The 25018-nt window shown below is 41.3% G+C and overlaps 1 protein-coding gene across 1 annotated transcript; it reads right to left on the bottom strand.

Annotated features, from left to right (window-relative positions):
* Positions 1-8679: 8679 nt before the first annotated feature.
* Positions 8680-21066, bottom strand: LOC306657726 (alanyl-tRNA editing protein Aarsd1). The gene is made up of 12 exons (XM_079134004.1): positions 20913-21066; positions 20642-20773; positions 17393-17552; positions 15134-15191; positions 14346-14502; positions 14138-14254; positions 13788-13918; positions 13411-13477; positions 13138-13229; positions 12636-12690; positions 10981-11075; positions 8680-8994 (listed from the first exon to the last, which is right to left on the bottom strand). Exons 1-12 carry the CDS (start codon positions 20949-20951, stop codon positions 8859-8861), a joined length of 1239 nt encoding a protein of 412 aa, XP_078990130.1. The 5' UTR covers positions 20952-21066; the 3' UTR covers positions 8680-8858.
* Between the last annotated feature and the right edge of the window lie 3952 nt (positions 21067-25018).

The following is a 25018-nucleotide window of genomic DNA, read 5'->3' as shown; positions in this document are numbered from 1 at the left end:
ATATTCATTCTCCAAAAGAAAAGAGTACGGAAAGGCTGAGCTAAGCTTATAACATCCAGAGTTGTGACCATTCCAAAAGCACCAGAATAGACAGCTGCCCTGAGTTTCCCAAGTGCCCCTGATGCTCACCTCCTCCCACCCTCCCTACAACCCCTACTCCAGCCACTACAGCTCCAGGTTGATCCCTGGAGCTGGTCACACACATTCCAGCCTTGACGCTTTGGCACCTACTTTCCTGAGGCCCTTATTTCTGCCAAGTCTGCTCAATTCTCAGCTTTTCAATGCAGCCTTCCATAACCACCCTATTTAAAATTTCAACACCACTACTCTCCTTCTCCCCTTGCTCCTACCCCTTGCATTCCCAACATTCCTTTCCTTCCCTCCTAAATTTTCTTTTGCTTTTCTCTTAGCACTTATCTCCTTTTTACAACTGCTACGATCTGGATGTAGTTTGTATTCCAAGAGTTGGTGTGTTGGAATCTTGGTCCCCATGTGGTAATGTTGGGAGGTGGTGTGGAACCTTTAAGAGGTGGAGCCTAGTGCAAGGTGATTAGGTCTTTGGGGATGCTGACTTCAGAAGGAATTAAGGTAGTTCATATGGGACCCTGGTTAATTTTCATGAATATGTTTTATAGAAGAGTGAACCTGACACCTCCCTGCACTCTGACTTCCTGTCTTACATACATAATGCCATCCACCACGAGACCCTCACCAGAGTCAAGGTGATGTTGGCACCCCATCCTTAAACCTCCAGAACTATGAGTTAAATAAACTTCTTTTGTTTCTTAAGTACCCAGCCTTGCCTGGCATGTGATAAGCACTCAGTAATCACTTGTTGAAATTGGTCTGTGCTCATGCCATAGCAACTGGTAAATAATTCTAATGTATCACCAAAAAAAAAAAAAAAAAAAAATCCTATAAAATTACCCTATAAAAGGCATTCAAAAGAAAAAGAAAGAAACAAAGTGCATGATGGGAAAATGACTGTGTTTAGCAACTATTATAAATCCAAAATGATCACACATGAAATTACAGGATTGGTCAGTCTTACTACTCTGCCTAATCTCAAATTACATGACTAAAGGAGGCTTAGCTTTGTTGGTATGGAAAGTAATGCTCCTGTTTCATCAGTTCTAAATTCATTACAAAATCATAGCTTGATTTATTTTTAGATTATGACTTTCTTGAATGATTAATTTTTAATTTTTTTTAGAAGTTTCTCATTCTCATTTCTATTTTCTCAAACAAGACCCATGCCTTCAGTTCACTGAAAACTTCAGTATTTGTTAGTTAATACATAATACAGCTATTGGGCTGCAATTTGTTTTTCTCTTTTTTTTTTTTTTTTTTTTTCCTTTTTATACCAAGGATTGAACCCAGGAATGCTTAAGCGCTGAGCTACTTCTCAAGCCCTATTTTGTATTTTATTTAGAGACAGGGTCTTACTGAGCTGCTTAGGGCCATGCTAAGTTGCTGAGGCTGGCTTTGAACTTGTGGTCCTTCTACTTTATCCTCCCTAGCCACTGGGATTGCAGGTATACGCCACCCTGCCCGGCTAGGCTGCTATTTCTTGACCTGTAGTCCTTAGTCAGTTTTGTTGCCTTATATCCTTTGTTTTCATCTTTTGAGAATTCTTCTCTTGTTTGCCAGAGTTCACTCGATGAATCAAATCAAATAATGGGTTCTGTTTGTTTGTTGACTAGTATCTCTATTTTGCTTATGTCTAGAATTCTGTCAATGTTTGTAACCCAAGTGACTGTTTATGCCATCAGAGGCCAGTCTTTGTAGTCACAAATTTCCTTTCATGTGACCCAAGTTTACTCTGCATCCTCATATCCATCTCTTTCCCAGTGGCTATGAAACCACATAGAAAGAACAGAAGCCAACTCTCTGAGAAAGAATTAACCTGTGCTTATAAGAAGTAGTGAATAATTAAATGTCGTGTCCACCTGGTTATGTCATAAATTCTTCTGTGCATCTTGCCATGAAAGCCTATCATGAAGGGTTTATAAAAATACATCACCTTCTGATTTATCGCTAGGGGACATCTAGATTCTTACAAAATAAATTTGCACACAGCAAAGGATGACTGAACTAACCAGAAATATGGAATATCATTGTTATTTCTTGTCAACGATCCAAAAGGGTTGAAGGAAGACAAGAAGCAGAAAAAGAGTTAAAGATCCAGAATTTCAGAAAAATGGAGAGAGAATTAGGGGGCAATTTCCGAACTTCAGCTTAAAAAAGAAAATGGAAAAGAACTGTTGTAACTATTAATAGAATTATTATAATGGAATTCAGAGGGAGCCTTTGAAACAGGAATGCAGAGTATTGTTTTCTGAATTAAGTTAGGGCCCAGAACTACTTGGGGTCTTGCTAGAATGCTGAAGCAAAATGTATAAAATATCAAGCATCGATAGCCAGGCATGGTGGCACACACCTGTAATCCTAGTGACTCAGGAGGCTAAGGCAGGAGGATGGCAAATTCGAGAGGCTAGCCTCAGCAACTTAGTGAGTCCCTAAGAAATTTAGCAAGATCCTGCCTCAAAATAAAAAATAAAAAGGGCTGGGGATGTAGCTTAGTGGTAAAATGCCCCTGGGTTCAATTCCCAGTCTGGGGGGAAAAAAATCAGTGCTTGATTTAATGGGACAGGCTGACAATGTAGCTCAGTTGTAGAGTCTGTGCTTCTCATGCGCAAGGCCCCAACAAGAAAACTGGAGGATTGAAACTCCCTAAAAATAAAAATGGTAAAACCAGGTGTGGTGGCACATGCCTATAGTCCCAACCACTTGGAAGGCCTAGGCAGGAGGATCACTTGAGCCCAGGAGTTTGGGAGCAATCTGCTTAACATAGCGAGAAGGCCATCTCTTAAAACGAAAATAGAAAAGATAAATAATTGCTAGAAGGTTACAACTTGTCCCTGGATTCCTCCCTTGTGTTTTGAGAAATGCCAGCATATTCTACTTCCCTTGGATGAGGTCTTCAGAAGCCACAAGGAAATACTATCTGGTTGACTTGGCAGGGACTGGTATCGTTTCTGTTGTTTTATTTTTTCTGAAACACACATTGGCAACCACAGGCTCACAGCACCCTCTGCTGTTAAATTACAAAGGCTGGTGCCAGAGCATTGGGACGAATATGGTCAAAGGACTGATCTGGGGCAAAAAAAAAAAAAAAACCAGATTATAAGAGCAGAAGAAATTTAAAATGATTTTATGCAAAACTCTAGGATAAGTTAATTTTACGACAACAGCAAAGATAAAGCAAAGAAAAACTGAGCAGCTCACCCTTTTCCCCAAGTTGGTTTTTCAGCTCTTTCCAAGCTCAGTGGCAATCTACACCAAGGTAGATTTCCAAAGTGGAAAAATACACTTGTTCTGATGCCATTTTTGAAACTTATTTAATTCTATCTCCCTAAAAATCGAGCCCAGGGTAACAGAAAGGGAGAAATAAACAGGTGGAGAATTAAGTATAGGGAATTAGGGGCTTATCTTTAGGACCCCATAAAAAGTGAACCCCTGGCTTTTCAGTTCCAGTATTGTAACACACATAACTGCCCTAAAACTAGAGGCTACATGGCAACATTACAATGGAAGGTTTCATCCCTATTTATAGCTTGCTTACTTGGTTAATTTTCCTTCCCAGAAACAGCTGGCAGCTTCAAGATCCTTAAATGCCCCAGGTCCCCAAATCCTGCCCTGAGAGGGAGATGTGAGTTCATAAAATAGAAAAGATATCAGTCACGTATAATTTGTGTGCTATTTTTAAGTACATTAGAAGACATGCTACTGGGAGGCCTCACGCTCTATGGTGGATGGCTTGGTTCAAACATGTGCCCCACCATTTACTGGCTGAGTGACCTCAGGCCAGCTCCTTCTCTGAGGGCCTCAGTACCACCACCTGTAAAATGAGGGTGACAATAGGATTTATGGGGTCCTGATGAGGATTAAGTGAGTCAACTTTTTTGTTTGGGGTTAGTGTCTGTTGTTTCTGTTTTCTTTGTTTTTTTTGTGCAAGGGATCCAACCCAGGGCCTTGCACATGCTAAGCCCTCACTCAACCAACCCCAATGAGTCAATGTTTTTGGCTTTGTTGTTGTTTTGAAACAGAATCTGTTCTTCTCAGACTGGTCTCAAAATCCAGGGCTCAAGTCATCCTCCTGCCTCAACCTCCCAAGTAGCTGAGACTAGAGGCATGTGGCTTCTGCAATTAAGTCCATTTTTAGAAAGTGATTGCTTAGGACAATGCCTGGGAGATCTACATAAGCCAACTGGTAATTGGCTTATTCCAACCAATAATTAAACAATACCAAACAATAACAATGATGAATTATATAGTTCCCTTTATTATTTGAAATTACAGCTGAAATGTTAACAGGTTTTTTTGTTTGTTCATTTTTTTGGTTTTGTTTTGTTTTGGTGGTGCAGATGACTGAATCCAGGGCCTCTCATATGCTACGTAAGTGCTCTACCACTGAGCTACAACCCCAGCCCCACTTTTGGTTTCTTGTAGTTGCCACATAAAAGGTGCCCAATATATATAGGGTTCACTGATGAACCAGCAACCTCTTCAAGACCCTGATCACTGTTGGAGGCTGGCAGATAATGTGCAACTCCAGAATACAGAAAGAACTCAGGAATGGCCATCTGGTTGGAAGGAAAACCAGCAGACTTGTCTTGAAACAAACCATGCTTGCCTAGAAAACACACTGCTTTATTTACAGTGGCCTGGGTGTTGGAAATCATGAGGGAACTAAATTCTCCCCATGCCTCCTATACTGTCACAACCCTTCCTTGCTCCATCCCTGCCAGTATTCTCTATTACTTCTTCTTGTTCTTTTCCTCTGTAGCTCCACTGAATTTAGAATTTTACATTTGCTTGTTTTTCCTTGTTTTTATTCTCCATGTCTGTAATAAGAACATAAGAATAGGGACATTGGATGTATTGTTTATTAGTGGGACTCCTGCTTAAAACGGTGCCTGACACATGCTATACTCTCAATAAATGAACTATCATTATTATATGCACAAGTCAACAACAACAACAAAACTAAAAATTGGGTGTTATGAAAGGAAGAGCAACTTTTTTTTTTCTTCCTGTAGTGAGGATTGAACTCAGAGATACTCCACCACTGAGCTGCATTTCCAGCCCTTTTAATTTTTTATTTTGAGACAGGGTCTCAATAAGTTTCCAAGGCTGGCCTTGAACTTGCAGTCCTCCTGCTTTAGCCTCCCCAGTAACTGGGAATTACCAGTGTGCATCCATTACACCTTGCTCAACATGATGTTTTGAAATATGTATACATTGTAGAATAGCTCAGTTGAGCTAATTAACATATGCATGACCTAAATCACTTATTTTTTGTGGTGAGAACACTTAAAATCTACTCTCAGCAATTTTCAAGAATACATTAGGGCTGGGAGTGTGGCTCAGTAATAGAACCCTTGCTGAGCAATTAGGTTCAATCCCCAGCACCACGAAAAGAGAAAAAAAAAAAAAAAAAGAGTATAGTATTATTAACTATAATTATAACTATACTCACCACGTTGGACAGTAGGTTTTTTAAACCTATTCCTTCTGTCAACTGAAATTTTCTAACTTTTGACCAACATCTACCCAATACCCTCCCTCCATTCACTCCAAACACTTGGCTTTGAGGTTGATATTTTATTGTTTTGGGTTTTGTTGTTCGTTTTGGGGAACAAACATGCTGGGGATCAAACTCAGGGTTTCATGCATGCTGGGGATCAAACTCAGGGTTTCATGCATGCTCGGCAAGTGCTCTACTACTGAGCTATACCCCCAACCTGAGGTTGGTGCTTTAAGATGTTAAAAGGATGTTTAAGGAATGTTTTACCAATAGGTTTCAGCCACAGTCACTCTGCAGGAACTTTATGAATGGGTTTAGCAAAAGAGAAAAGATTGTCCCCAAAAGACCCCTCTGTTCTAGACACATGACAGTTAAAAAAGCTACTCTTCTTCCTTAGAGTTTGAAGCCTGGAATCCTGCCAGTGGTCATCTGCACAGAAGGTGCAGAAAAAGAAGGAAACTCCTGCCTCACTCCTTCCTGAAAGCCCTGGCTGCCCTCTATTGAGGGCACTTTAGTCATACTTTGGGTCAAATTCAGGATGGAAATGGGAAACACAGGCGCTTTCTACAAGTTTATCACCAGGGAAAATTGGGCTGTCTGGGGACAAGACAGGGCTTTGGTGTTTATTTAAGTTTTTATTCAGGAAAGCCTGGCATTCCGACACAGCTTGGCTTGTCAGGTTTCCGCTCAGGACTCAAGGGTGAGGTGAGGCTGCATGACGTCTGGGCATAATCCTGCCTGAACTCACTGTCTCCTGCTCTGAGTCCCTCTTCCATCTTCCATCTTTCATATTAATATTTGCTCCAGCACCTACATGTGCACATATACAGTTACTCGAGAAATCTGTGTCACCTTAGTGGGAGCTATAGCAGTTATGTCTTCAGCAATTGATGGGTTACTTAAGTAATAGAACTTTCTTAGAAGTCAAGGTGTATCCTCTCACAGTTTTTGTTTTGTTTTGTTTTTTGGTGGTGGTGGTGGTACTGGGGATTGAACCCAGAAGCATTCTACCTCTGAGCTACATCTCCAGCTCTTTTTAAATTTTGTTTTGAGACAGAATCTCACCAAGTTGCCAAGGTTGGCCTCAAACTTGAGATCCTTCTGGCTCAGTTGCCCTAATCCATGGATAACAAGTGTGCACCACCATACCTGGTTCTCAGTATTTCTATACGTGTGTTAAAGTAATATTTCAGAATATTTGTGTGTATGTACATATAAAATTCTTACTCCAATATATAAACTCATTCTGCTATTTTCTGGCAAACCTCATCAAAGACAATTCATACAGAAGTTGATCTATGAGCCTTTCTCCCTATTACTCCTATTCTTAGCCAAAAATAAACCTTCTTTCACTAATCAAAAAGAAAAACAGCCAGTCAAAAAGTGCTTGCCTATAATCCCAGTGACTCAGGAGGCTGAGGTAAGACGATTCCAAATTTGAGGCTAGCCTAGGCAATTTAGTGAGAACCAGTATCAAAATAAATAGAGTTGAGAATGTACCTTAGTAGAGAGTGTCCCTGGTTTCAATCTCCAGTACAGTGAAAGAAAAAAAAAAAAGACATTCACTCCCTTTCCTGAACACACAAACTGACAAATTGTTCCTCTCTATGACAGGTCTGAAATGACATCACCAGTTCAAAAATCGATGCTTCATTTTTCCTGTCTTGATAAAATCAATTACCACTTTCACATAATCTATTCAAGTGTTTGTCTTTTCCTAGTTATTTCAGAGTGTTCCTTCTTTCTTAGGACACTATGTTCATGTCCACATTTTCAGGTCATGTAACTAAAGCTCAGAAAGTTATCTTGGCAGGAAACCAGCCTTAGGCAATCCAGGTTTATGACTATTGTTCTGAGGTTTGGAGCACCTTTTTTTTTAATTTTTCCTTTGTAGTAACAGCAGTCAAACCCAGGGCTTCAGGTCTGCCAAACAAGTGCTCTACCACTGGGCCACACCCCCAGTTCATTTCACTCTAAGACTTCACTACCTTTTTTTGAACCCAGGAGCACTCTATCACTGAGTTATATCCCAAGACCCCCATTTTGCTCTAAAATGTGCATAGTTTGTCCAAGCTACTCAGGAGTCTGAGGCAGGAGGATCACAAATTTGAGGCCAGGATGGACGATTCAGCAAGACTCTTAAACGTGACCTTAAGCTTCCACTTGTTCTATCAGTTACTGAAAAAGACTATATTTTCAATTAATCATGTATTTGTTAATTTCTCCTTTGAGATCTTTCAATGTCTGCTTTATATACTGTGAGGTTATTAGAGGTCTACAAATTTAGGCCAGGTGCAGTGGCATACACCTGTAATCCCAGCAGCTCAGGAGGCTGAGCAAGAGGGTTGCAAAAAAAAAAAAATAAATAAAAAATAAAAATAAAAATAAAAAAAAAAAAAAGAGGGTTGCAAATTCAAGGCCAGCCTCAGCAACCTAGGCCCTAAGCAACTTACTGAGAACCTGTCTGAAAATAAAAAGGGCTAGGATATGGCTGGCTCAGTGGTAAAGTGCCCTTGGGTTAAATTCCCAGTGCCACCAAAAAAAAAAAAAAAAAAAAAAAACTACAAGTTTAGAACTTTCTTTTATTATTACAAGTCCCTCTTGATCTCTAAAAATGATTCTTACCTTAAAGTTGAGTTTGTGTGATATTAATATTGCCACACAAGCTGCCTTTGGATTAGTGCAAGGTATATCCTTTTCTAGCCTCACTAACAGACTTGGAGCACTGTTCTACTTCATACTTTTGTGATTTCTTGACATATTTGCAAAGTCATTGATACTTTTTAGTTCTAAATTACAAGTCTGGGAAAAAAAATAGACGACTGGGGTGTAGTTCAGTGGCAGAGCATGTGCTTAGCAAGCATAAGGCCCTGTTTGATCCCCAGAATCAAAATACAAATAAAGATTTAGGAAAAAAGAAAGAAAGAAACGAAATCGAGGAGATCTGAATAAGGTTGTCATGGATAAAGCCTTTAGACTGACTTGTATTCTCTGTAGACAACCTGTTTCTCCAAGAACAAAGGTTTCGCCTAGGCTTAGGCAAATCACATGTCATCAACATAATGCCCACTTATGTAGGTTACACCTAATAGGCACCAAATCAGAAAACTGTTTATTCACAAACAGATGCTAATCACACAAGCACACTGGAGTATACTGTACAAATCAGTCATATAAATTTAAGTGGTAATAGAACCATTTTGAGTCACATTATTTTATTGTGTAAGAAACTTCTTCCACGGTCAGAGGGGGTGGTCACCCTGAGTTCTCACTCCTCAGCACTCTGCGTGCTGACATAGTCCTGTAGAAGCGCCTGCACCTCTGTGCGTCGGCTCATCTTGGTGGCCTTGCCCTGGAAGCGGCCTTTCTTTCCTGCTCCTTTGCCTTCCAGGACCTCAGCTACCCTGGGGAACAGAGATACAGTCAGGGAGATGGTCTTTGAGAGAAAAACCACAAAAACACAAGGGCAGCCCTGAGTCTTTCCTGGAGAGGGAGGAACAGTGACTTCTAGAAGTCCTTCTTAAAAATGCTTGCTCACAAAAATTAAAAAAAAAAAAAAACAAAAAAAAAACTTGCACTAGAAGAGGGGAGTTCTAAGTTTCCCAATAGAAATGACAAATGTTTGGGGAGGTGGAAATGCTAATTCCTCTGATTTGATCAATTACACATTGCATACATGTATTATCACACTATATGCCATAAATATATATTAATGTCTTTAAAGAGTTAAAAAAAATTCATCAGTGGCAGAGCACTTGCCTAGCACAGGTAAGGCCCTGGGTTTGATCCTCAGCACCACATAAAAATAAATAAAATGAAGATATTGTGTCCATCCAAATAGAAAATATACTTCAAAAAATTCATAATACTTGCACATGTACACAAAAATATATGTACCAGCAAATAACTGCCCCAGCACCACCAAAACAGAGAAAGAAAAGGCAAACAAATAACTGGAAACATATTTCTATACCTGGAAGCAAAATAAATTATGGTACTCTCAGGGGAGCAGGATGAGTATATACTAGGGACAAAGGGCTGCTGTGGGAGCATCAACATAGCTAGGAAGTAAGTGGGGGTCGCAACAAACTGGAGACTCCTGCGCTGTTTGAGGAGGGTGGCAACTCAATTCTTCGTAGTTACTGTCATGTAGGTATGTGAACCCAGAGTTATTAGATCCTCCCTTTTTTCATTTCCTTTTCTTTTTTCTTTCTTTCTTTTTTTTTTTTTTTTTTTGAGAAAAGCTAGAACTCTTTGTTTTTATATAAAAATCTAAAATCTAACCTTAAAATGCAGCAACTGCTGGTTTATTAGTGCATACCTGTAATCCCAGCAATTCGTGAGGCTGAGGCAGGAGGATCACAAGTTTAAGGCCAGCCTCAACAACTTAGTGAGGCCCTAAGCAACCTAGAAAGACCCTGTCCCAAAATAAAAAATAAAAAAAGAATAAAGCTCAGTAGTTAAGCACCCCTAAGTTAAATCCCAGTACAAAAAACATAGCAACTAATTTTGAAAATTTATAACTGTATACAGGCCAAAGTAGTCTGTAGGCCACATGGGGCTGACTATTACAATAAATACTTACACAGTCCTTCGATGTTTTCAATAAATACACATTCCACAGAGCTAGCAAGTACTCTGAAAACTCCTAATGCCACAAAGAATTTGGGTCATATACTTCCATATATATAATTTAAAATGGACAATATAAACTTCTTTACAAGGGTAAAGAAGTCCAACAAAGTTTTCTCTTTCTTTTTTTGAGGGCTGGGGATATAGCTCAGTTGGTAAAGTGCTTGCCTCGCATGCACAAGGCCCTGGGTTCAATCCCCAACACCACCAAAAAAAAAAAAAAAAAAAAACTCTTTCTTTTTTAAAAAATTTATTTATAATTTTACAGTACTGGGGGTCAAACCCCAGGGACACTCTACCCTTGAGCTACATCCCCAGCCCTTTTTATTTTCTGAGACAGGGTCTTGCTAAATTGCTGAGGCTGGCCTCAAACTTTTGATCTTCCTGCCTTAGCCTCTCAAATAGGTGGGATTACAGGTGTGTGCCTCTTTGCCCAACTGGAATCTAAATTTCTAAAAGAAAAAATATAAGCACATGAAATTTGGAGCCAGAGGAGCTGGGTTCAAGTCTCAGTTTTGCCACTTTAACTATGAGACCTCAGGCACAAGATATAAGGTCCCTCATCAGTCAAATTGGAAATGGTAGTGGTGATAACATTTCTGCTCAGCGTACCTCACAAACCTATATTGTGAATCAAGGAGATGGCAGATATGATAACCCTATTAACAGGTATGGGGCAGTATTATTAAATTAGTAGCTTACATGCTCTCCCTCTCACACAAAAGAGTCCACGTAACATTAAGTCCACATAGCATTACCTGGGCCCCAGGGTCTCCACAGCCTCCGCTGGCCCTGCCAGTAAGAAAAGCCCAGCACCTCTCTCATCTCCCACAGTTAGGAAAAGGAGAGTCTCCTAGGAGGTAAGACAAAGGGGTGAGCATATATGAGGTCAACTCCCCTAAACCCAATATTGTCCTCAGTCTCAAGGACAGATATCTCCCACTAGGCACAGTGGTAAACACAAAAGTGCCTCTGAGTTCAAAGAACTCAAAGAAACAAACAAAAAAAACAAAACCCAAAAAACATATATCTCCCTTTAAACCACCAGTGATGCTGCTGATGAATGCTGATGCAGTCCCTTCACTCTATTCCACTAATGTCAAGAAACTTTTTAAAAGTGAATGTACTTAGTTAGGCTAAACATTAAGTAGGAGGCAGAAAGCAGGTAACCAGGACCAAGCACAATATGTCTTTTGTGGTCTTGTAAGAAACAAAGTTTGGCAGTCCATTTTCAGAATACAGCATTTAGCCTTAATTGGATCCAACAGTAGTCATTTTAATTATAGCCCTTCCCTTTGCCCACCCCAATTTTAAAATTAGCTAAGGTGTAGACTGTAACCCTGAACTCTTCCTATCAGAGCAAGGGGCAATACTTCATTAGGGACAAAAGCAGGCGGACTCCTTGCCCAGTTGTACTTGCTCTGCAGATTCCTTCTGGGGACACACCCTTCTGCAGAATAATTTTTGCTTTGCTGACCCTCTTTCAAGCACATTTTATTTCTTGTAACACCTCTATATTTCTAACAGTCTGACTCCCATCAACTTTCCAACCTTTTGCCCACCAAGCACCCTGGGCTGCCACTGCCTAAATCACCAGGTTTCTCTCTGCCTGGCCGCCTCTGCTCCCTTGTCTGTCTGATGACTGCTAAGCAATCTTTAAGGCTCCTCCACTGTAGCCTCCCCACCCTTTCAGGTAATGTGCTCTTCTACCTCTGGAATTTATCATTCAAATCATAAATGTGGATGAACACATTTGTATCCCACACTAGAATGTGAGCTCCTTGAGAATCAGTACTGTCTACACAGAAATATGAAAAGAGAGATCATAATGCTCGACCCACAGAAGGTATTCCAACAGAAGAGTTTTAGAGAGACTTCACAATCTCTGAGCAACAGACTGTCAGAATGAGGAAGGGCAAGTGAGACCAGAAGCAGAAGAATGTGGGTGGGATGGCCTTCCAAGGGCCTTGTCAAACCATCCCCACTCTCTTTCTTGAGACAAGGTCTTACTATGTAGCTGAGGCTGGACTTAAACTTACAATCCTCCCACCTAGCTTCCTAAGTAGCTGGGATTACGGGCATGTACCACCACACCCAGCTACCCTATATTTCTAATACTGAATCTTCAGCACACACAAATCGTGTAGTTCTGCAGAGCTAAAGTTCTGATAAAAGGAGCTCAGAAGCTGATAAATGTCATAGCCCCAGAAAAAATCATGAGCATAGATGTAACTCAACACCTCCAACAGGGCTTGGTTCATAAACTAGTGTTAACAAAATAGTACTTTATGAATTTACGTTCCCTACTCTTCAAGTGTTAATATGGAGAGACTTCAGCTAAACTAATGCCCCTCACCTGTATGTCCCTAGGTCTCAACCCAGGGCAGAGTAGAGAATCTCATACTCCTCTTACCTCTGACCCAATCTCATTGGCAATGATATTCATGAACTCAGAATCGCCCTCCTTCCTAGGACAAAGGATACACACATAAGATCCACGCTGGAGTGGTAGCTGTGAAACTGCAGGAAACCAGCTCTTCATGAGGCTGGCCTCACAGCTCCTGTTTCAGCATGTAATGTCCCAGACCCCTTAGCAAAGAAAGAGTTCTAACTGAAGGCCACCAAGATGTCCTTCTCAGCCTTAGCAATTTAGAAGCAAGTGAAGGGTATGTTTTTATCTCCCTTAATTAGGATTCACCAGAATAAGAGATCTGTTAGCTGGTGAAGGAAGAGAGGGAAAGTGTTCATGAAACTTACAAGGTTACAGTAAAGATGCTATGATCAAACCCAGGAAATCTGGTTTCTTTAGGGTCTAGGGGTCTATTCAGCCTTGATACCAATGAGCAATCCACCTCCTGCTGTGCACTGCACAGAGGGGAGATGCTGAGCATTCTCTTCAGTTCCTCATTTCTTACCTGTGTAGTACAACCACACCTCCCCAGTCTGGGCTATTCCTAAGACCATGAGCAATATGCACAGCCAGGTCTCTGAGTAGATTCAGGTTATTCTGAAATGGATGTGATAAGTAGACAGGTAAAAGGGATAACATGAGAGAATTCCATCTTTCCTCCACCTCATTCTCCCTTCACTATCCCCTTCAACAAACCCCATCTGCTTAGGCCCAGGGCCATCTGCAGTCTACTACAGGCAGATCCCAGGCCCTTTCCACTCTCCAAAGAATAAATCACCTTCTGCAGGAGCTTGGAGGAGTTCTGGAGCTTTTTCACTGCTTCCACATGATCTTCTGCTCCACACCTGCAAGAGAAAAGCTCAGTGGAGACCAGCCAAACTACCCAGTTGCTTCCAGCATTGGGGGCAAAAATCAATGCTGCCTGGTAGAGACCTGGGAATATTCTGAGGAGTTCCCTTAGGCAACTGGGGGAGAGGATACAAGGGAACAAACCATTTTGTGTGGGTCTGATTTAGTATCCAAAACACTTTATTGTTTATGATTGCATCTTACTCCCTAGAGATAAGAGTTTATTCTATCTATCTTACAGATAGGAGAACTAAGCCCCAAGGTGTCCAGGACCTGACGAACAGGAAGCAACTGAAGGAGACATACTTAAGCAGAGTGGTCAGTGCCTTTTCAGTTCCATGACTTCTCTCCATCCATTTCAGCACCCGGTTCCCAGCCAGAAATACCAAGTTAGTTTTGTTCTTTTTCCCCTTCTCAGTGCCCAGAATCTTAATGACCTATATGAAGGGGAAAACACACACATACGTGTATAAACCACAGTGAGTCTTAGGACCTGGGTGCAGGAGAGACCTAGACCTCCTCCCCAGTTCTGAAGTAATGAAGAAGATTCTACTTAGGACTCCTTAATTGACCCCTCTACCACTCTCAGCCCTGTTATAATCCCATAGGCCCTGATAATCTCTCCTGCAACCATTCAACGGCCCTTCCACACCTACCTGAAGGTCACTGAGGTTGTTTACGTGAGTCCCACAGCACATGTTGGAATCAATGCCCTCAATGGTAACAACTCGAATGGGTCCGGCATGATCATCTGGTAAGCCCCGGCCCCTTACCTGGAATAGAGAGGAGGGAGAAGGACTGAATTTTGATGAGGAGACCTTGGAAAGTCATTCTACAGAAGCAGGCCCGGGCCTCTCCCCTCACCTTCTCCACCTCAGGATCATCCAGGCTCAGTTCTTGCACACTCACAGGCAACCGATCTCTGATTTTTTCATTGACACTCTGCTCAATGGCAGCTACTTGTTTTGCAGTCACAGAGGGGCTGTCCAGCTCAATTACACTCCGGAGTCTCCCTAACTCCCTACCAGAAGAAGGTGAGTGGTCACAGGATGTTGATTATGACAACAATAAAGTTTACAAAGACTGGGCATGGTGGTGCATGCCTATCAGCTACTCAGGAGGCTAGAGTAGGAGAATCATAAATTTGAGGACAGCCTGGACAATTTAGCAAGACTTTGTCTCAAAAAATAAAAAGGGCTGAGGATATAGCTCAGCAGTAGAGCATGCATGTGTGAGGCCCATGTTCATCCCTAACACAGCAAAAAAAAAAAGGAAGTTTGAAAAAGAATGCTCATATAAATTATTTTAATTAATCCTCACAAAAATCCCACAAGGTAGGGGACTGTCATTCCTATTTTATGGGTGAAGGGGAACAAGAAATATGGTCAAAGTCATGCAGCCAGTGTGTGGTAGAGGCAAGTTTCACCCTCTAGATCTCTGAGCTCCAAATTCCATGTTCTTTCTCAAGCAAAGGCAGATGTCTCTTCTCTCAACCATTAGGAAACAAAAGGTCAATCCACCACCCAATCTTTAAGAATAGGAGAACAGTCAATTTTGAAGACTACCTTTCTTTTATCCTCCTGCTCCCAACCCAACATGGGGAACAGACCTAGTATCAATGCCCTACAGTTAGTCCTGTGACTCCTGCTCACCATGATGTTGTCTTCAACCCAAACATATTGTCAGCCACTGCTGTGATGAGATGTTGCCCTAAGAAAAGAGAGCAAGAGACAGGAGAAAAGTCAAAAGCCAAAACAGGCACATATTCCCACAAAGACATATCACAGAAATTCTCCTAGTTGAAGACCTGCTAGGCATCTGGCTAATCACTTTAGATACCTAATTGAGAATCATCACAAGAATTCTACAAGAGGTTTTATCATGCCATTTCACAAGAATCTGCCAAGGCAATATAACTTATCAGAGGCAGGTTTTGAATTAAAATTCCATGTGTAATAGTCATTCATTCAACATATATTTACTGAGTACCTTCCACATGCAAAGTACAGGGCATGACATTAGAGATATAGCAGCATTCCTGACTGATGACAGTGACAATGAGAAAAAAAGAGAAGAAAGAGGAGGAGAAGGAATTAGCTATGAAGGCCAAAGGAAGACTGCCAAAGCCCTTGAGGAAGCTGGGCCTGGTAGCACAAACCTGTTATCCCAGCCACTTGGAAGGCTGACAAAGGAAGATCACAAGTTCAAGGCCAGCCTGAGCAAAGCAAGACTCTTTCTCAAAATAAAATACAATTAAAGGTTTGGGGATGTGCTCAATGGTAGAGCACTTGCCTAGCACACACAAGGCCCTGCATTCAATCCCCAAAACCATTTGGGCATGGTGATGCACACCTGTAATCCCAGCAATCTAGGAAGCTGAGGCAGGAGGATCACAAGTTCAAGGCTAGCCTCAGCAACTTAGCAAGGTCCTAAGCAACATAGTGAGACCCTGTCTCAAAATTTTAAAAAAGGCTGAGGAGATAACTCAATGGTAAAGCACCTCTAAGTTACAGAGAGCAAGAGGGAGAGAGGCACCAGATGAGGCTGGTACAGTTAGGGTAGACCCAGCAGGGATTGTAGGTCATGAGGAGGAATTTGGCTTTACACAAAGAACTAAAGGAAGTCCTTGAAAAACTTTAAGCAGCCAGGTGTGGTGGCACATGGAGGCTTGGCAAGCCCCTTTCTCAAAAAATTAAATAAAAGGGCTGGGGATATAGCTCAGTTGGCAGAGTGCTTGCCTCTCAAGCACAAGGCCCTGGGTTCAACTCCAACACTGCAAAAAAAAAAAAAAAAAAAAAAAATCAAAAAATAAAATAAGAATAAAAAGGGCTAGGGATATAGTTCAGTGATAAGTCCTGGGTTCAACCCCAGTAACACCACCACCACCACAAAAAAAGAAAAGAAATAAAATCTTTTAATCAAAGGATTGACACAACCACATTTTCTTTTTTAAGATTGTTCTGTAGCTTGATGTGGTGGTGAACATCTATAATCCCAGTTATTTGGGAAGCCAAACCAGGAGAATGGTAAATTCAAGGTCAGTCTCAGCAATTTACTGAGACTCTGTCTCAAATTTTTTTTTTTTTTTTTTTTTTTTTTTTTTTTGGCGGTGCTGGGGATCGAACCCAGGGCCTTGTGCTTACAAGGCAAGCACTCTACCAACTGAGCTATCTCCCAGCCCTCAAATTTTTAAAAATATAAAAAAATAAAGGGCTGGAGAAGTATCTCAGTGGTAGAGCACCCCTGGGTTCAATCCCTGGTACCTCAAAAAAATAAATATAAAAAATATTGCTCTGTACTACCTGGAAGACCCTGGGTTCAATCCTCAGCACCAAAAAAAAACAAACAACAAAAACAACAACAAAGGTTGTTCTGACTTCTGTGTGGAAAACAGATTGGAACAGAGAAAGATTCAAAGTCCAGGGTCAAGACAGTAAAAACTGGGACTAGGATGACTGCTGTGACACTGGAACAAAGTGAAAAAATATTCAGAAGATAAACCAAAAGGACTCAGTGATTGATTAGCTATCCCCAAAGGGGCATCTGGAACAAATTCCAAGATTTGAGCAACTAGGTAGACACTGATGCCTAGTACTAAATGTACAGGATTCTAATGGAAAACAAGGTTGGACACTTTAAGTTTGAAAAGCCTGTAAGACATTCAGGTAGAAATATCAAGTAGGAAATTAGTAATACTTAGAACCAGCAATTAGTCTGATATTTTTACTTTCACTGTTCATTTTGCTTTCAAAACATAGATAATATCCTGCCTGAATCAGAGCTAATTCTGAGTATGTCTGTCTCTTCCAAAAGGTTAACTCCTGGAGAATCGAAACCACATCTCAAATCATAATGACAGTCCCATACATGGCAGATGCACCCCCCTATGGCCCCCATCCTGCCCCACTTACCTGAATGCTGCTGCATGTGATCAAACCTCCGCTCCCAGTCGACTTGGACCTGAACCTGGCTCCCAGGGGCCAGAGGAGTCCGTGTGAAATGATCAGCCTGGGCTCCCCGGCGAGTCACTCTCAGTACAGAGATGTCATTGATTGTACCATGGTCATCAGGCTGGGGGAAACAAGCAATCAAGGAGAAGACAGGGCTCACCATATCTCCTAGATCCAAAGACCCTCTAGGGAAAGTTTATGAGAGACAAACTCCAAATGTGACCTCCCTAGAGGAGGAGAAGGCAATGCCCAATAAGGTGAGTCCACTTTATTCCAGAAGAGAATTCTGTCCTCCTTACTCTCACTTATATAGTTTATTTTTCAAGACGAGAGTAACAGAATTAGAATAGAAAGAAACTAAGTATAGCAACAAAGATTTTTAGTAAAACCCAAAGAAACTTTATCCTCACTGTTCTCACCCTAGTTTAGGTTATGTTTTTGTTTTTATAAGGGATTGAACCCAGGGGCACTTTACCACTGAGCTATATCACCAGTCTTTTTTATTTTTTGAAACAGGGTCTCACTATGTTGCTTACAGCCTCACTAATTTGCTGAGACTGGCTTAAAACTTGCAATCCTCCTGCCTTAGCCTCCTGAGTCGCTGGGATTATAGGCATACGCCACCATGCCTGGCACTAAATTCTCTCTTTTTTTTTTTTTGGCACCAGGGATTGAACTCAGGGGTGCTTAACCACTGAGACACTTCCACAGTCCTTTTTTATTTTGAGACAGGGTCTCACTGAGTTGGTTAGCACCTCACTGTTGCTAAGGTTGGCTTTGAACTTGCAATTCTGCCTTAAGCTCCTGAGTCACTGGGAGTACAGGCATGCACCACTGTGCCCAGCCTAAATTTTTTATCTTTAATAGTCTCTAAAATGATGTGAATTTCCCAGCCTCCAATCACTCATCCTCTGCACTGCTGCTAGAATTAGACTCAACAATATTAATTCATTTAGAAAAGTACCAAGAGCTTGCAAGACTGTGCCAACCCAAGAATACAATGTAAACAATACATGATCCCTTTTGGAATTTAAGAGTCCACAGAAGAACATAGACATGAAGTCAATTGCAATAAAAATCTACAATTTGGGGCTGCAGTTGTGGCTCAGTGGTAGAACACTTGCCTATCATGTGTGAGGCACTGGGTTTGATTCTCAGCACCACATATAAATAAATGAACAAAATAAAGGCCTAGCGACATCTAAAAAATTTTTTAATTAAAATAATAAGTAAATAAAAAGATCTACAATTTGCCATAGTATTTAAATATATACAGTGCTAGAGAAACTGAGAGACCTAAGTCTTGGGGAATCAGGGAAGACTTCCTGAAAGAAGTGATGTCTAATAAAACAAGACCTTCTATGGATACCTGAGGTTACTGATTTTCCTTCAGCAGCACAAGAAATCTCTGTTGAAAAAATTATTGTAATAATGATGATGCTAATATGAAACTGAAACTTTCTCACTTGCAAGTCTAATGTACATGGTCTCTCATGTCACTTCTTTTTAAAAAAATTTTTTAGTTGTTGATGAACCTTTATTTATTTATTCATATATGGTGCTGAGATTCAAACCCAGTGCTCCACACTGAACTACAATTCCAGCCCTCATGTTACTTTTTTTTTTTTTTTTTTTTTTGTGGTGCTGGGGATTGAACCCAGGGCCTTGTGTTTACAAGGCAAGCACTCTACCAACTGAGCTATATTCCCAGCCCTCATGTTATTTCTGCATGTAAGAATCAATAAACTTTTCAAGATCATCACTAGCCTGTCATCAACATACACTATAGGTTCCAAGTATATTGGACTATGTATGATTAAGGAGATTTATGTTATTTTTTTTTGTTTGTTTTTTTGGGTACCAGGGATTGATCTTAGGGGCACTCAACCACTGAGCCACATCCCTCGTCCTTTTTTATATTTTATTTACAGACAGTCTCACTATATTGCTTAGGACCTGACTTAAGTTGCTGAGGCTAGCCTTGAACTTGAGATTTTCCTGTCTCAGCCTCCAGAGCTGCTGGGATTACAGGCGTGTGCCAACTTGCCCAGCTGAGACATATTCTTTCCACCTTCGCTGCATTTATTTATGATATTATTCCTGCTAGAAAAATCTCCCCATAACACTAACCTTTGGTGTTGCTGTCCTCTTCTTCTGTGTTCACAATCTACCTCTTTTTTTTTCCCCCCTTTTTGCGGTACTGAGAATGAACGCAGAAACACTCTACTTCTAAACTACATTCCAGCTTTTTTGTTGTTGTTATTTAATAGTGGAGATTGAACCCAGGGGTACTCTACCACTAAGCCACATCCCCAGTCCTTTTTATTTTCAGATAGGTCTAATTTGCCCAAGCTGACCTTGAAATTTTGATCTTCCAGTCTTGGAATCCTGTCACCTTGACCTTTTGATACTCCTACCTCAGAATCCTAAGTCTCTAGCATTACAGGCTTGTACCCCCATGCCCAGTATCCCACTACCAACCCTATTTTTAAATTTTGAGACAGGGCCTCCATAAATTGCTGACACTGGCCTCGAAGTTGGGATCCTCCTACTTCAGCCTTCCCAGTAGAGGAAATTACTCAAATGCTCCACTGCACAGGGCTACAATGTACCTACCTCTTTTGTGTTCACACTGTATCTAGTCTCTACCCCCATTAGAACACACAAATGGCTGTCCTCTATTTTGCTACTGTAACCCATCTACCTTCCCTGAACTCTGTCAGGGGCATCTTTTTCTGTTCCTGTCGTACATCCTATGTGAATTCTCACCTAGGGCCTTTGTACTCACTGTCTGCCTAGAATATCACCCCTCCTCCAGCACCATCAGATAACTGCATTAGTCGCTTCTCCTGAAATGATTTGCCTCCTATTGGAGAGAGCATTCTATCACTCTTTCCCTTTACTAGGCTTTATTTTTATTTATATTACTTGTGCCTGGGAAATATGGTTATCTCTAGTACACATCCCATGTACGCAGACACACTGTGTCTTGTTCACCCTTTATCTTTAGAGCCTGGAATAATACTGAGTGTGTGTTACATCTAGGTGAGTATTTGCTGGTTTAAAAAAATGTTAAATGAATAATAAAATGAATTCAACAATTGTTCATCTGAATTCACTGCGGCTAAGAAAGGGTAGGAGAGCATTTTCCACCGGAGGACGAAGGAACTAGGGGTTTACTGGGTCCGGTAGAGGGGACAAGCCTCGTACCTGTCCCCCGCCCTCAGGGAAAAGCAGCGTGTCTTCCAACACCACATGGAAACCGCTCAGCACTTCTTTCTTGCCGTTGCTCCCATCGGTCTGCAGCTCCGCCGGCTGGCAGGAGACCACGGTGGTGGTGAACTGGGCAGAGAGAGATGAGTGAATAAAACTCCAAAACCAGCCTTTTCCACTGGGAGACTGAAGCCCATCTCCGCACTCCCTTTTCCCCAAACCGCCCGTAGGCGGGGCAGCATCAGATCCCCTGCCCATAAGGCCGCACCTCCCGGGCATAGCTGTCCCGCTGGCACAGGAACGCCATTACCGTCACCCAGGACCCGGGAACATGCACAGGCTGAAAAGCTTGGGAGCCGACGGACAGCTACGCGGGACAAACTTCATTACGTGTGCGTCTCTGCGCAGACGCAAGAAGGTGAAGGAAGGGGTGTGGTTTGGCCAAATTTACAGAAAACGCGAATTGTGGGAGTTCTGAATTTGTTTTTATTTATTTATTTATTTGTTTGTTCTTTGTTTCTTTTTCTTTCTTTCTTTCTTTCTTTCTTTCTTTTTTTTTTTTTGTCTGTCTTGGTAATTTTTAACACTAGAAAAACAAAACAAAACAAAAAAACCTGGAAAAAAAAAACAGAAATAATAGAAAACTCGCAGCCTGAACTTGTCGAGAGCCCTTTGGGCCCCTGCCGATTAAATCCTTATAGTGTAGAGTGTTGAGGTGGGGACGGCACTGGTTAAATAAATAGCCCTGCGAGGCCCGGGCGGTAGTGCATGCCTGTAATCCCAGCGGCTGGGTGAGGCGGAGGCATGAGGATCACAAGTTCAAAGCCAGCCTCAGTAATTTAGCAAGTACCTAAGAATTTTGTATATGAAAATAAAAAGGGCTGGGGATGTGGCTCAGTGGTTAAGGTGCCCCTGGGTTCAATCCCTGGTATACATATAGTGCAAGGCAGACATATACATAAAGTATATGTGTTAATAATATGCTCTATATTATACTTTATATAAGCAGTACATGCTATTGAATATGCTTATGATCGAATATATTTTGTGTATACCTTATCCAAAATGCTTGGAACCAGAGTATTTCGGATTTCTGTATTTTAAATTTTGAGACAGGGTATCACTAAATTTCTGAGACTAGCCTCAAATTTGCGATCCTCCTGCCTCAGCCTCCCAAATTGCTGGGATTACAGGTATATACCACCATGCTCATTGAGTTTTTTTTTTTTTTTTTTTTTTTTTTTTTTTTTTTTTGTTGTTTCATTTTGGTTTTGATTTTTAGAATACTTGCACAGGTTTACTGGTTGCGTACCCTTAATCTGAAAATCCCAAATCCAAAATTTTTGAGCAGCATATCAGCAATCAAAAAATTTTGGATTTCATAGCTTTTCAGATTTCATAGCATTTCAGATTTTGAATTTTCAGATTAGGAATGGTCAGCCTGCATCTTGTCTTATATATTACATAACTATACTTTATATGTTACAGATTTTATGAAATGTATAATACAGTATAATGATATAGATGATATGGTGCAGTCTAAAACACCATACAGTATGTATTATGTAAATAAAAAAGCTCATGTATGAGACAGTGCAAGAATGTTTAGAAGTGAAATGATTGGGTTTTAAGTCTTAACCTAATCAGTGAATTAATCCCCTGATAGGGATTAACTGAGGGGTAACTGACAGTGGGTAGGGTGTTACTGGAGGAGGTGGGCCCTTGGGGTCATGCCTTTGGAGTATATAATTTGTATCTGGAGAGTGGAGTGTGTCTCTCACTGCTGCCTTATCATCATGTGAGCTGCTTCCTCCACCACACTCTTTTGCCATTATGTTCAGCCTCATTTTGAGCCCCAAGGAGTGGAGCCAGCTGCCTATGGACTGAGATCTCTGAAACCATGATCCCCCAAATAAACTTTTCCTCCTCTAAAATTATTCTTCTTGGGTTTTTTAGTCACATTGGTGAAAAAGCTGTCTAAGACAGAAATTGATATCAAGAGTGGGGTCATGGGCTTGGGGATGTAGCTCAGTTGGTAGAGTGCTTGCCTCACAAGCATAAGGCCCTGGGTTCAATCCCCAGCCCTGGGAAAAAAAAAAAAAAAAAAAAAAAGAGTGGGGTCATTCTGTGACTAATCTGAGCAAAACCTAAGCTTTTGGAGCTTTTTGGAATTTGGGGGAGGAATTTTTAGATGTTTAGAAATGCTAGCTGGAAATGCTTTAGATTATTATAAGTGAAGCCCAATGGCTGATTCTGGTGGAAGCTCAGAAGGCCAGAATGCCAGTAGAACCATGGACGGTGATAACAGGGCTTAAGAGTGTTCAGAGGAAAAGGTGGACATTATTGGTAATTAACTTAAGAGGCCATTCACGTTATATTCTGGCTGAGAAATTGTCTGCATTTCTCCATGTTCTGAGACCTTTCTGTGAGGCTGATTTTAAAAACAATTAACTTCTTAATCTGGCAGAAGTTTCTAGAGATCATAGCATTCAGATGGTGGCAGGGATATTGCTGGCAGCTTCTAGTCAAGTTTATTATGATAATGAAGTGCAGAAAGACTTGAAAAACTTGGACTTCAGAGGTGGGAATAAAACTGGGGTTAAGGAAGTTTCAGTTGTTAAAGGCATTACTGTCACTAAAGAAATGCTAAATCCTTTGCTCAGAGATGATAAGAAAGATGGCTCCAGAGCATCTCAGGAATTGGCAAGATCATATCCACCTCAGACTAAAGGAAGTAAAAGTAAAATTCTTTTGAGAAGAGACCAGTGGGTACTCTTCTTGCACAAGGGGACCTAGAAAGTTTTTTCAACATACTGAGCTGTCCAGACACTAGAGGCTGCTGCAACCATGGTCCCTGGAAGTTTTAAGTTTGCTTGAGATGGCAGCAGACCCTGGCATCAACCACTTGGTGCTGGTTCTGCAGGTCATGGAGGTTGATGGAGGCTTCCACCAAGATTTCAAAGAAAGGCCTGGGAGGCCAGGCAAAGTGCAGCAGGGACAGAGTTCCTGGAGGCATCCCTGAGAGGGCGAAGTGTGGAGATATGAAGAGGAAGCTGAAGCTGCATTGGAGACCCTGAGATTAAGAAATGCCAGTAACATAGGAAAGCTGCTGGAATTGAGCAAACACAAGCCAACAGAAAGGCCCTGGGCTGAAACCAACAAGGATGTAGGGGCTGTACACGAGCACTCTGGACAGAACATCACCATGCCATGTGCCCCAGGGGCCGGATGTGGGCTACAGGATTTGTTTGCCCAGCTGGATTTCAGTCTTGTTTTGGTCCCATCCCTTCTTTCTATGCCCCTATTCTTGTGAATGGAAATGTTTACTCTGTACCTTTATATATTGGATACTTGTAAATTGCTTTTGACTTTTATAGGAGCTTACAATGCAAGCTTACCCTGAACCTTAGAGGAGACTTTGGACTTGTACTTTTGGGCAATCTTGGAACTGTTGAGACTGTGGGGACTCTTGGAAATGGACAAAATATATTTTGCACTGTGAGATAGTCATGAGCTTTTGGGGGCCAGGAGTGGAATATTATGTTTTGGATGTGAGGTGTCCCCCAAAAGCTCATGTGCAAGACAATGAAAGAAGGTTTAAGGGAGAAATGATTGGGTTATGAGAGTCTTAACCCAATCGTTTAATTAATCCCCTCATGGGATTAACTTGAGTGGTAACTGAAGGTGGGTAGTGTGTGGCTGGAGGAGGTGGTCCCTAGGGGTATGCCTCTGGGGCATATATTTTGTAACTGGAGAGTGGAGTCTCTCTCTCTCTGCTTCTAATCATCATGTGAGCTGCTTCCCTCCACCATACTCTTCTGCCATGATGTTCAGCCTCACCTCCAGCCTCAAGGAATGGAGCTGGCCATCAATGAACTGAGACCTCTGAAATCGTGAGCCCCCAAATAAACTTTTCCTCAAATTGTTCTTGTTGGGTCTTTTAGTCACAGCAATGAAAAAGCTGACTAAAACAGGGCTGGAGATTTAATTCAGTGGTAGAGTGAACCTGGGTTCAATCCCCAGTACCACACACACACACAAACACACAAAGAAAGAAAGAGAAAGAAAATAAAACTGTGGCTTTGAACTTGCAATCCTCCTGTCTCAGCCTCCTGAGCTGCTGGGATTACAGGTGTGCACCATTGTGCCCGACCCTTTTTTATTTTTTGAGATAGGGTCTTGCTAAGTTGTTGAGACTGGCCTAGAGCTTATGATCCTCCTGTCTTAGCCTCCCAAGTCTCAGGGATTACAGGCATGCACCACTATGCTCAGCTTTTATATAATTTCATTTTAAAACTATATCCATATATCTTGCTTATATATGTGTTTTAAAGTCTACTTTTAAAATAAATCTTAATACTTTACCATGATTTC

This window comes from Sciurus vulgaris (assembly GCF_902686455.1).
Source record: "Sciurus vulgaris genome assembly, chromosome: 3".
In the NCBI taxonomy this organism is placed as follows: Eukaryota; Metazoa; Chordata; class Mammalia; order Rodentia; family Sciuridae; genus Sciurus; species Sciurus vulgaris.
The sequence above is the reverse complement of the archived record's forward strand: the minus strand, read 5'-3'. Positions and strand labels throughout refer to the sequence as shown.

Excerpts from the sequence above, each read along its gene's own strand:
- LOC306657726 (XM_079134004.1), bottom strand. The coding sequence starts at position 20,951 with ATGGCGTTCCTGTGCCAGCGGGACAGCTATGCCCGGGAG. Across the intron at positions 13,919-14,137 it reads ACAACCTCAGTGACCTTCAG|GTCATTAAGATTCTGGGCAC; the intron begins GTAGGTGTGGAA and ends CCCTTCATATAG. Across the intron at positions 13,478-13,787 it reads GCACTGACCACTCTGCTTAA|GTGTGGAGCAGAAGATCATG; the intron begins GTATGTCTCCTT and ends TTTCTCTTGCAG.